The 12231-nt window shown below is 43.3% G+C and overlaps 1 protein-coding gene across 1 annotated transcript in view; it reads left to right on the forward strand.

The window, feature by feature from the left end:
* The window catches only part of KIT (KIT proto-oncogene, receptor tyrosine kinase), a 55035-nt gene that overhangs the window by 10998 nt on the left and 31806 nt on the right, over nt 1–12231 (forward strand). The window contains exons 2-3 of the mRNA XM_065060923.1: nt 7598–7837; nt 11560–11838. Of these exons, the coding sequence (XP_064916995.1) occupies nt 7598–7837; nt 11560–11838 (519 nt within the window). The remainder of the gene's footprint in view (nt 1–7597; nt 7838–11559; nt 11839–12231) is intronic.

The raw sequence follows: 12231 nt of genomic DNA on the forward strand, positions 1-12231 counted from the left end.
CAGGAGCTTTGCAATTCTGCTTGAGAAACATACGACATTGAAGAGTCTGTTGGTCAGCAGATGGCACTGACTCTGTTAGATGGGCTAGAAACAAACCACTTAGTTTGGTGGGGAAGCCTAATCAGTCTAGACCTTTCAATACATGCCCGGTGACAGTTATTTTTCAGCCTCCAAGATGAAGCTGGGGCAGAGGAGCTGGTCAGAGTTTCTTATCAGCGAGGGTTTGTGGTGTTCCTATATGTATGCCAAGAGTCCGTGATGCTTGCAGGGGACAATCAAGTCTCTGGTCATTTTTGGTCTATGTCTTTGAGAAAGACACTAGACTGGGTGTTGGCGTGGATGGTTTATTTTGCGAAGTGAGAGGTTACACTGCTAGCCTTCTTTTCCCCTGCAGCAGAGCTGAAACGGGATCTGATGTAGCTTTCAGATCAGATAATTTAAAATTGACATTTGCCATTGCTAAACTTTTCATCTAGCATGAGAGTGTCTGTTTAGTGAAGTGGAACAAAATAAGTAAGCATATGATAGCATCTTTCTGTTGTAAAATCTGCGAGGTTTTATACATCAGAGTAAATAAGTTGTTTCAGTGTGATTAACATGCAAGTTTGACACTTGGTTTCCTTGGGTCGTGAAATGGCAGGACAAATAAAATATAATTGAAAAGGTCTTAAATTCATCTCGTAGCGTATGTCAAGTGTCATAGTGACTTTAACAAATAAGAGACAGAGTTGGGAAAGAGGTACCCTTCAATAAGACCAACTAAAACTGTAAAGAAGACTGAGCAGTCTTCTGGCTAAGACTTCTGGACTTGTGTAAAAGAGATGGTTTTGCTTCTGCTTTTCTTTCAGACCTGAAGAAGACTTGTGTGTCTGAAAACATGTTCATTTTTCCAGCAGTGCTAGGTTTGCTGAAAGAGGATATTACCTCCCTGCAAGCCCTGTCTTGCTGATATCCTCAGACCATTGCGTCTACAACAGTGCCACTACTTTAACAGATAAAGCATATCTCTTGTTTCTGTTCCCTTATGTTGTTGTAGATGAGAAACTGAAAACAGCAGTGAATAAAGTTTGTGTGATAGCCCTTGAAATGAACCTGGTGCCCAGAATGAATAGGCATTGAAAAGAAAGTAGTCTCTTGAATTGTATCCAGTCACTGCAATCTTACATGAAAGTCACGGGCACTTTGTCCCTGTAAGTTTAGCTCCTCAGTGCATTTGTCATAGAAAATGTTAACTGGTTTAGAAATCATGGTCAGGATCAGGTCACGGTCAGGTCATTGTTTTTGTGGTGTAGCGTTTGTACAGCTCACATGGGCACTGCTGTTGGCTGTGAAGAAGAGCCTACCGTGTCCTAACTGTGTGTCCCAGCCCTGGGAGAGGCAGGGAGGGGAAATTGCTCTTGCCAGGTAGCAGTGAACCTGCTGGCAGGTCCCTGCCAGTCCCTGAGGCTTGGCAGAAGTACTGGCCCTGGGCGTGAGCAGGTTGTGGCTGTACTGTGAAGCTGTGTTGTGCCTCTGTCTTGGGAGATGTTTGAGATAAGTTTAATGTGAAAGGGGGTGGGATGAGACACAGGGGGTTTTGTTTTGTTTTGTTTCCTCTGAAAGCAATCTGTTGTGGTATAGGGCTGCCACAAACTTCTTGTTCCTTTTAATGTTTAGATAGGGGTTGGGAGAGGAAATGGTCACAGAGGGACTAACCTGTTGGTCTAATGTTTTGTGGGAAATCTGACAGAGCTGGGAATAAAATCTGCTTGATTCTTCATCTTATTCCATGGCAATCTCGTGTCCTTTGTTTGCTTGACAGCTGGGGACAGTCTCCAGTTGCTTGTGAACGTGATGTGGACTTGCACCTGACATGCTTTTCTGTGCTACAGCAGTGTTGTGGCTGGGGCTGGAAACTGCCGCATAAAACATTTTTTTTCCAGGATGGTACACTCCTTAGCTAAAGCTCTTTTTGTTTGCACATCCCTTAATTGTTACAGGAACATTCTGCTGTCCTTAATCATATCCCTGATATTTGACCTGCATTTCCTATCAGTATTATCTAGGGCTGTTTAATTTTCTAATTCTTCCAGCCCAGTTTTCCAGATGTGCCTTCTGCATGCAGAGGTCACAACTGCTATACTCCCCCACTTTCCTCCTTCTCCCTTCATTTGTGGGGCTTAGGAAGCTGCTTGTAATATATTCATATGTTCTGCTTCTCTTTTCAGTTACACAGCCTGGTTTACTAGTGATCCCAGCATTGTGGTTTTTAACTTAGATTTGTTATATATTAAGGAGAAGCTAGGATAGTGGAAATGACTCTTTTCAGCTGTGAGACACAAATTTAGAAAATCCAAAATGGGTCTTGGGCTGTCCAACTCCAAGCTTTGCAATTTTTTATATCTATATTTTAAAAGAACTTTATTGTTAATAATTAAATATTTGCCATTATCAATATATTTTTTTAGCATGAATAATTACCTGCTAGTTGCCCAAGAGAACAACTCTAGAGGGTCATCCAGGACTCCAGCATGCTATTCTGTCTATACAGTGTATGGATAATGTTGGATGTTTCACAGTGGGATCCACAGCCCTTGACCAACAGTGTGATCATCTGCCCCCACTAGCCTGCAGGAGCCATCGGGGCAGAGGATGGATTTTCTCTCTTCCCCTTGTCCTGTGGGGTCCCTGTGGTCAGGTGGGCTTCACGGAGGTGGTGACACTCAGTTGAATAATGAGGTAGTGGTCCACCACCTTTTCCAAGGTGTAAGCAGGCAGAGAGAGGGTGGAGGCATGCCCAGGTGTGAGTCAGATAACAGAGTAGGAATGCACACCTACACCTGGAGATCTTAAGTGGAGATATGGCCATGGATTCCTCCATCTTGTCACTGTTTACAATCCCACTGGTGACTGGTAAAGTCATGGTCCTGCCTGGTGTGGACATGGAGCTCTGGGAGGAGACAGCAGGCTCCATGTACCTTGAAGTTCAGCATCTGAAGGTTTCTTACCATCCCTGGCATATATCCTGCCAACACAACTGATTCCCAAATTATTAGTGTGAAGGTTATATGCTCATGATCTGTGCTACTGGAGTGTACAGGAGCAGAAGCAGGCTGGGAAGAGCCCCGTCCTGCCTTAGGTGTGGTACAAATGGAGCAGGCTTCCACCTGAGGTGCCAGCAGTTTGAGGAAAGATCAAGAGATAGCAGATGGACGTGTGCTGTGGGGATTAGTTGTTGGTTAAACTTTCAGATTTCTGTTACTGAATTATTCCTCCAAAAAGGAGATACAAAGTCATTCCTATCTTTCTAAGCACCATTTAAATTCTTATCTTTTAAAGACGGGTGATATTTAGGTGCTTAATTCTAGGCACATCTGATAGTTCTTGTGTTTACAACCTTGTGTTCTTACACAGCTATACATTTCTAGAAGACACATTGTTTCCAGAAGGCAACAGAAAAAAACCTTCAGATTGTGGGAATCCTTTAAACAAGGCATTAACTCAATTTGTCAGCTGTCTTGCTGAGAACTTGTAGGCTGTGTAAAGGAACCATAACAAGATTGTCTTGAAATATGACTGATGGTTTCAACTAGAATATCATGACTTTTGCTGTGGAGTGCCACAGTGTGCTTGTCCTCCTGTGCCTTTCTTTCCCCAGCTCCAGTACGTAACATATTTCTCGTGTCTCTGGATGGAGACATGCTCTACTATGTTTTTTACCACCTTTAAAAACTTTCCACCAACTTGCTAGATAGTCCTGATACTAAGTGTTACAAAATTTTGAACTCCTAACCTGCATGAGTATGATGAATGCTAAGAGAAAGAGTAGGTAAAAGTCATAAATGTTGCATTAAAATATGAAAATATGTTTTTCTTAATCTGTCTGGCAATTATTATTTCTAGGATGCTTGTTTATATGTTCAGTCATGTGAGTTTGTGTAGAGGATTAGTGGACCTTATGTGGAAAATTTCTGATGGCGCTGGAAAAACAGGCGCTGATGGACTGTCTGTTGCATTTAGCACTGATAAATAAATCTTCATCCGGAGCAGATGAGGAGACAACAAGGGCTCCCCCCAAAACCCAGACCACAAACCACGTAATTAGACCCTGCAGGTGGTCGGACTGTCCTTTGCTTCCTACTCTGTGGTGGATTTGTGAGAAAAAGGAGCATTTACCTGACCTGGTCTTAATCCAGTATATACCTTAAGAACAACTAAAGCTGCAAGATGAGTGAATTAAGTCTGGAGTATGTGACCTCATGCCAACTAATTATCCGATTGTTTTGCTTGAACGTCTGTTGTTATCTGTGTGGGTAGGGAAATTCAGCCAAAGAGATGCAGAGTGTGTTTTTGCATGCAAGTGGTGTTGGTTTTTGAGAAATGTTCCCCCTCAGCTCAGGCATGGCTATTATACATCCAGTACAACTGTGCAATACTGTGCTATGCATTAGAGGGCAATGGGGTGATGGTTCTTTGTAGGACTGAAGAGTCAGTCTTCAGAAGAGGAAGTGTTTGTGCCGCAGCACCCGTTGAAGTTTGCAGGCATCACAGCCATGCATATGGTTTGACAGATCCACACTCATTTAGTAGATCAGTTATGACTTTAATCTATGCACCACTACCTCTGATCTGTTCCTTTCCCCTGCAAACCTGTTGATGATGCCCTACCTTTGACCTTCATGCATCCTTTTGCCCGAGCCTCCAGCCCGAGGACTGGGTGGTTAAGCAAATTTGGGGGAGGGAAGGAGAAGCCCAATGCCTGGCTGTGCCGTACAATACAGGCTGGTTTTGTCTGGGCATTTTGGAGCCTATGGTTACCCTGTGTGTCATTAATCCACTGTATAAATACCCAGGAGACAAGTGGAGGGAGCGGTTCAGCAAGCTAGACTGTCTCGGTGTTCCCTCAGGGGCAGGTAAATCAGCTTATTCTCTGTGTAGCTCTGGGGCTTTGCATGAAGTAGCCCCTGGCTGCAGTTGAGAGCATCTCCACCGAGGCCTGGGCACAATGCAGAGGCTGCAGTGAGGTGTGAGGAGGGTACGTTCCTGGTCCCTGCACAGGCGTGGGTTATGCACCAGGAGCTTCTGTTGGCTGCAAGTGCATTTCTGTTCCCATGGCTGAGGTGTCCTGTTGAGTTATTTTGTTGTTGAAAGCAGAGGGTTGGGTAGGGGCTGTGTTGACTTGGTTTGTGCTTTCAGAGGCATCCTGCTGTCCGTGATGCTGTGCTGGTCGTGCTGCCGGGGCTGGTGCTGGCGAAGGGGTGCACAGCTCAGGCCCAGCTTCCCCCCACTGCCCATTTGTGCCAGGTGTCAGGAGCCGAGGCCAGGCCACCACCAGCACCGCCCCTTGTGTTGGTGGAGGAGGGTTGTCCCATGGGGTTATGAGGGGACACATTGGTTTTCGCTCCATGGCGGGGGCTGTGTGCCCTGCCTGGTGCCGTGCTCCTCGGGGGCTGGGAGAGGACAGTAGGGGCCATCCCAGCCCGGCCATACATGCAGCTGCTTTGACAGGGCTGAGGATGAGACCTGGCTGCAGGCAGGGAGTGATGCCAGTGAAGGTTGTACTGGTCTTCTCCTTTCCCAGCCTTTCCTGGCTCATCAGAGGACCTGTCACCATAGAGGGTTATACAGCATTGCACATCTGCTATTTTGTGCAGCCCACATTGTCTCTCAAAGCACCCTATGGCTTGTGGGAAGCAGCAGAGGCAGCTTCCAAAGACATCCCCGTGAAGGACCTGTATGGTCTTTCATGAGACATTCTCAGAGGTCTTTGCTCTCTGCCTTCTCGGGTGCTGAATTTGCTTTCTCCAATCTGAGATCTCCTTTGCAAATGAGAGGTCTCCTTGCCTCTCCTTACGCTGCTGTCAAGCCCCTTTCTGTACCGGGCAAAGGGTTTTCCCAGCTCTCCTGTCTGCAGAGCCGCTGCTGGCTGGGACCTGTGCTCCTCAGACCTTGGACTTTCATTCTCCTTGGTTGAGCTGCTTTGTCACAGCTCAGGCTCACACCTGCACTTGGAGGTAGCAGATTTGAATTTTTTTTTTTTTTTTTTTTTTCCCATTTCTGGCATTTATTATTTCTAGGATGGTTGTTTATACGTTCAGTCATGGAAGCATATATGCAGGGTTAGTGGACCTCATGTGAAAAATTTCTGGTGGCACTGTAAAGTGCTCTCTCCAAAACTCAGGGCACAAAGTAATTAGACTCAGCAGGTGGTCTGACCATCCTTTGCTTCCTGCTCTGTGATGGATTTGTCAGGAAGAGGAGCAGTTACCCGACCTGGTCTTAATCCAGTATATACCTTAAGAACAACTAGAGCTGTGAGACGTGTGAATTAAGTCTGGAGTACATAATCTCACCCCGAGTAATTATCTGATTGTTTTGCTTGAGGGTCTGTTGTTATGTGTCTGGGTAGGGAAATTCAGCTCTGAAAGGAGCCACAGAGTGTGTTTTTGAATTGCAAGTAGTATTTTCAGTGGCATGACTCCGCTACTACATATGGATGTTGTACAGTCTTGTACAACTGTGCTTCACATGAAAGGGACATTAGCTAACAGCACAGTTATTGTAAACTAGGGATTACTTGTAGGACTAAAGAACTACTCTGAAAGGGGAAGAGTTTGCTACTGCAAGACCACCTCAATATTTGGGTGTGTTCTTCTGATGTTCAAGTAAGTCCACAGTAGTGAGAATTTATGTACATTTTCTTTATTAACTCCATTTTGTAGGTTCACTAAGACTTTCACATTAGGGTGTGCTAACTCAGCAACCCCCTGCTTGACTTAACAGGGGCCAGAGAAGCCTGAATGTGCTTCTTTCTCCAAGTACGCAGTGTAAGGTGGGTAGTAGTTGGGAATTGTTAATTGAGGCTGCTAATTTTACCCTGCTTTTTTTTCTCTGAGAACTTGTAAAAAGTTGTGTTATATCATGTTCACTGAAAGAGAAGCTGAGAGGTCATTTAGAGCAGCTTTGGTGTCTAGGGGATTGGTACCTCAGTAAAAATAATTTGGTAGCATTGGGATAGAAGCTTGAAGAATATTTTCTATAAGATTTTTTTGGATGTAAGAGATGATGAATTAGGACTTCAACTATAGAAATAAGTATGGAAAACATGTACTGATCCTTTCATTAAACTGGACACTTATAATCTAAGAGTGTGAGTGGAGCTTCTGAATACGTGAGAGAGCAGTTAAAAAAAGATAACTGTTGAGCAAGGAAACTTTAGTTCTTGGCAACATACTGAGTAAATGACAAAGAATGATTAAAAGTGCTGCCATGTAGAATCAGGCTCATATGTTCTTGAATTTAATTTTTAAATAGCTTGGGTCTGTTCCCATTCAAAAGCCAAACCATTTCAGAAACTGGTGCATCTGAAACTAGTTTCAGAAGGTATTTTAAAGGCCAGTTTCCATCTGCAGTGGTTATTTGCTCTGTGTGCCAAAGGTCTTACAAGCCAAAAGGTGTCTGTAGAATTGCACAGTGACATTGAAGCTTAGTATTTTTAAGAAATAACTCCCATAATATTGACTGCACATCTACAACTATAAATAACAATTTTGCTGCAGAAAATAAGAGTGCATTGTACTGACAGATATTGTATTTTGTGCTTTTTCTTTTTTTCCAGGTGGTTCACTGCCCCATGAAGAATCTTCACTGGTTGTGAATAAAGGGGAGGAATTGAGGCTGAAGTGCAACGAGGATGGACCCGTGACTTGGAATTTCCAGAACTCAGACCCATCAGCAAAAGCAAGGAGTTCCAATGAGAAAGAGTGGTACACCAAAAATGCAACAGTCAGAGACATAGGCAGATACGTATGCAAAAGCAAAGGGAGTATTGTCACCTCTTTTTATGTTTTTGTTAAAGGTAAATATCAATGAAGTAATTATTTTTTGCTTCCCTCCTTCCCTTCTCACTCCCAAAGTAATAGGACAGTAGTTGCTGGAGGAGGAAATGAATTTGAGGTATAGAGGCAGAACACAGTCTGATAGAAGAAATCTTCTTTCCTGTTCAATAGAAACAAAACTCACTCCCAACTTTGTTTGCAATGGTCTTTGCCACCTGAGCAAAGCTCTGAACAGGTTTCTCTTTACATTGCTGTTATTCTGTGGTGAAATGTACCTGAGCTCTCTTTCCAGAAATCAGTCAAGTCACTTGAATCAGTTGTATGAGTCAGTTGTACCATTAAGAAACAAGTAGTATGTAGAAATGTCTTTTTAATTCGATGCCAGCCATACAAGGTTTGGCCCCAAGCTCTTGATTTACTGAGGCAGTTAGCTGAAGGCTTTATGAGGCCATGTTCTCAGGCTTAAGCTGGCAGGCAGCAATGATTCCCCTGCCTCAAGCTCCTGATCTACCTTGTGACTGATCAGAAATGTCTGAAGTGGGGAAAAAGTGCCTCTGCTCTGACGCATTTTCCCAATAATTTATTACCCTTCTTGTTTGCCCAGTGTTTTCTTCTCTTCTCTGTTGGCTTCTGATCTGTGACTTCATCAGCTGCCCTCAAGCTGACAGTTTACCATACCTGGCATTCCCTTTTCCTTTCCAAGAAAGACGGTTATTTTGCTTCTCCTTCACATAGCTCTAGAGGTCTTTCTTCCTTCTTGATGGAAAAAAGTCCTACAGCATTCACTTTCTTGGAGACAGCATTCGTCGTTCTCCAAGACAGGGAGATGCCAGCACAGCACAGTGAAGAGTGTTTTCCAGAAGGAAGATACCTGACATAGTGACCACACAATTTAAGGCGTGCTCCTTTAACTTCTCCTGAGCTGTCCAAACAGCCAGGTAGCTACCATGGATGAGTTTTCTTGACCTTTGTTTCTCTGAGACTATGGCTAAAGAAAATCTGGCATTTATTTTACCTATATGTGACTAACATTGTTGACTTTATCTGCCATGACTGTTTTCCTGAAGGTCATGATAATTATCTCAGATGGCTGTGATCATAGAGATGTTTGTGCCTTCCATTACGTGAAAGACTCTTTCACCTCAGGATAGCAGGCAACCCTCCCACTGAGCATGATTACCAAAGCAGCAGAGAAGTTTTGTGGTCCTCATGCAACATGTTGTTAATTTCTTTGCCTTAATTGTGTGAAAAATGTGCAAGCTTCACTTTGTCAAGTTCCTGACAGTAAAATAAGTATATTTGTAGTTTGCCATAATTTTGCAATACGCTGTTGCTTAATGGCATCTTCCATCAACTTGAAGATGCTACCATCAGCTCAGCTGCAGCCCATACGCTGCACCCCATACACCTTCTGCTTGTAGAGCTGGGAATGAAGAGAGATCAGGGCCAAGAACTTCAGTCCTGCACAGTCACAAATGGCACATAAAATGGTGGCAGCTATTTATCTCTTATGTCCAGCTGGATTTACTAAAAGCAAATTTTCTCTTCTCTGTGACCAAGGATGACACAGTGTTGACGGACTGTAGCTGCTTACCTCTTTCACCTTTCTGCTTTGGCAGCAAGTGCCTGTATTGTGTCTATAGAAGCAGTTCATGTCCCTATCCAAGAAAGTTTAGTGAATATCAAGCTAGTTTAGACACCTACAAAAGGGAGAAAAATCTCTCAGTTTTTCATCTCAAGTCTTTTCAGAAGCCAGCCATGATAAGCACCACCACATCTTGTCTTAGAAACCTGAGGTATGCCCAGAAAGCAAGTGCTACCCAAGATGTTGCTTGGGTGGAAAGCCATGAAAGGTAGAACATGACCATGAGCAGCCTTGTTTGTGCCTGGTTTCCCTACAGAAAATCCTTTCATGTCTTCTCACTATGTCTCCCTTCCAGACGGGCATGGAAGATGGGAGGGCAGCACCTCAGCAATTCTACTTAGCCCAGCCAAAGCTCTCCCTGCAGTTTCAGCCATTAGTGAAACAGGCCTTTGTTCCTTTCTTCTGTTTTCAAAACTTTTTTTTTTTTTTTTTTTTATCCTGGGGAGCCATACCTTCTATAAAGTGAAGATATCTTGGCTTTGTCCATATTGGAGAAAAAGTGGACTGAGAGGAAACCAATCAATTAAGTTTTGGTCAGCAGGGACATTTAGATGGTCTTTTCTAGCCCGTGCTCTTCCAGCTCAGGCGTGACAGCTATGCATAGCATTTCTCTATCTCTGTGTGCAAAATATCACACTTCGGTTCTGTTCAGACATGCTTTACTTTTTCATTTGTTAGTAGTCTCCATCCTCTAGTTCTAGGCTGATGCTTCAAAGCTTTTAGTTTGGGGTGGCTTCTTGGGCAGCAGTATCAAATGAAATTAAAACTACACCCTCACTCTAAGCTAGAAACCAGCCAGTAAATTCTCTGTTCAGTGATCAACGATCTTCAACTTAGCATTTCCTAATTGCTTATGTAAATGTCCCATGCTTCATTTTCAGCCTGGTACTTCTTGTCTTAAACCAAAGGCACATTGTCCATCACCTGTACCGAATTATCTCCGTCTTCCGTGTTAAGTCATGGTTTGTTGATCTCTAATCATTCAAGTTGCATGAAGCTAGTTTGCAAAACAGAAAGCAAGCTTTTCCCTCTGTTTCTACATTTCTAATTCATGCTACTCTACAGGGAGGGCAGATGGGAGCTGAAATAAGCTTTTACATAGTGCTTGTCACTACACCATCCTTTTATTTTTGTGTTTGCTATTAGTTGTGAGGTTCATAGCATTTCAAGGTCATCTGCTATCGTGGGCTTCAACTTTGGTTGTAAAAGTGTTTAAAGTACAGGGTGTTCCAAAAAGATAGACCTGATTTCAAAGCAGTATATTGGCAAATTTGATCCATCTGTGCTTTATGTTTGTGTGCAGTGGTTGGCTGAGATGAAACACTTTAGAAAAGTTACCTTGTCAAAGGTTACATGATGATTACATTATGACACATTCCTGTGTGATCTGCTCTAGGTGAACCTGCTTTAGCAGGTGGCTTGGACTAGATGATCTACAGAGGTCCCTTCCAACCCCAGCCATTCTGTGATTCTGTGATTTTTTCAATCAGATATGCTGCTTGTATGCCCATTTTTTTTCTAAGGAGGCTAAAAATAACCCCTGTTTTCAGGGAAGGGAGAGAGAGAGAAGTTGTTTGGTTCTTCCTCTGGTAGCAATGTGTGTTCATTTAGATTATGTATTTTACAGAAGTGAAAACCATAATTTAGGTGCTTTTCAACTTCCATTTGCTCATAAATTTCTTCAAAATCCTCCAGTGGGCATGAAACCTTAGAGCCTTGCCACTAGCTAAAAGCAAATTACTTTTAATGGTCTGCGAAAATCTGTTTACTGTTGTTGGAAGTGGAGGTTGGAGGTTTTGGAGCTAAACAAGGCAAAAAACCCCAAAACATCTCAAAATAAAGAAGCAGTAAGATTATTTTTACTGCACATGATCCTTTAGCACATCTGGTAGTGAATGCTACTGCACATCTCCTGTTGTGCTGCTCATCTAAGACAAAATTTAATGTCTCTTGTTAAACATGAATTGGGTAATACTTGGTTTTACTGGCTGAATGTAAAACTTTCTTTGATCCTCACTCTGCAGCTGGGCACTTAGATCATCAGAAGTTCCCTGTGCAATGTTAGCTTCTCTGACAGGTCTTTGTGTTTCTTCACAGATCCAAACGTGCTCTTCCTTGTTGATTCTCTGATCTATGGAAAAGAAGACAGCGACATCCTGCTAGTGTGCCCGCTAACAGATCCAGATGTTTCAAATTTCACACTGAAAAAATGTGATGGCAAACCTCTCCCCAAAAATATGATGTTTATTCCCAATCCCCAAAAAGGCATCATTATAAAGAATGTACAGAGATCATTTAAGGGCTGCTACCAGTGCTTGGCCAAGCACAATGGAGTTGAGAAAATATCGGAGAACATTTTCCTGAATGTGAGGCCAGGTAACACAGAATTTTCACCTTCTTGTAGAGCACCTGATATTCCCCTATTATCTTCCAGGAGCTGATGGGAAGTGCTGTGAAGCCTCACCTTGTGTCTTGACCTTGTCATGGGGCAGCTGGGGGCTGGGTGGCTCTGGAAGCTTTTTGAAGTCTTCTCCCACTCAAAGTCAGATGTGCTTGCATACCAGGGAATTGCTCTGTGACGCTTGTGACTGCTGCATGTGGTCCAGAGGCAGTGGGCTTGGAAACCTTATTCTGGACAAGTTGTATGAGAGCACAAGTTGATCTCGTAACATTTGGCTTGTAACTGTACTGAGCAGATTTGGCCATGAACACTTTTATTTGCTGTTCCTGGTGATTTCCAGATTCTAAGAAATACGGTTTGTGCTGTTA

Source organism: Columba livia, chromosome 4, assembly GCF_036013475.1.
Source record: "Columba livia isolate bColLiv1 breed racing homer chromosome 4, bColLiv1.pat.W.v2, whole genome shotgun sequence".
Lineage (NCBI taxonomy): Eukaryota > Metazoa > Chordata > Aves > Columbiformes > Columbidae > Columba > Columba livia.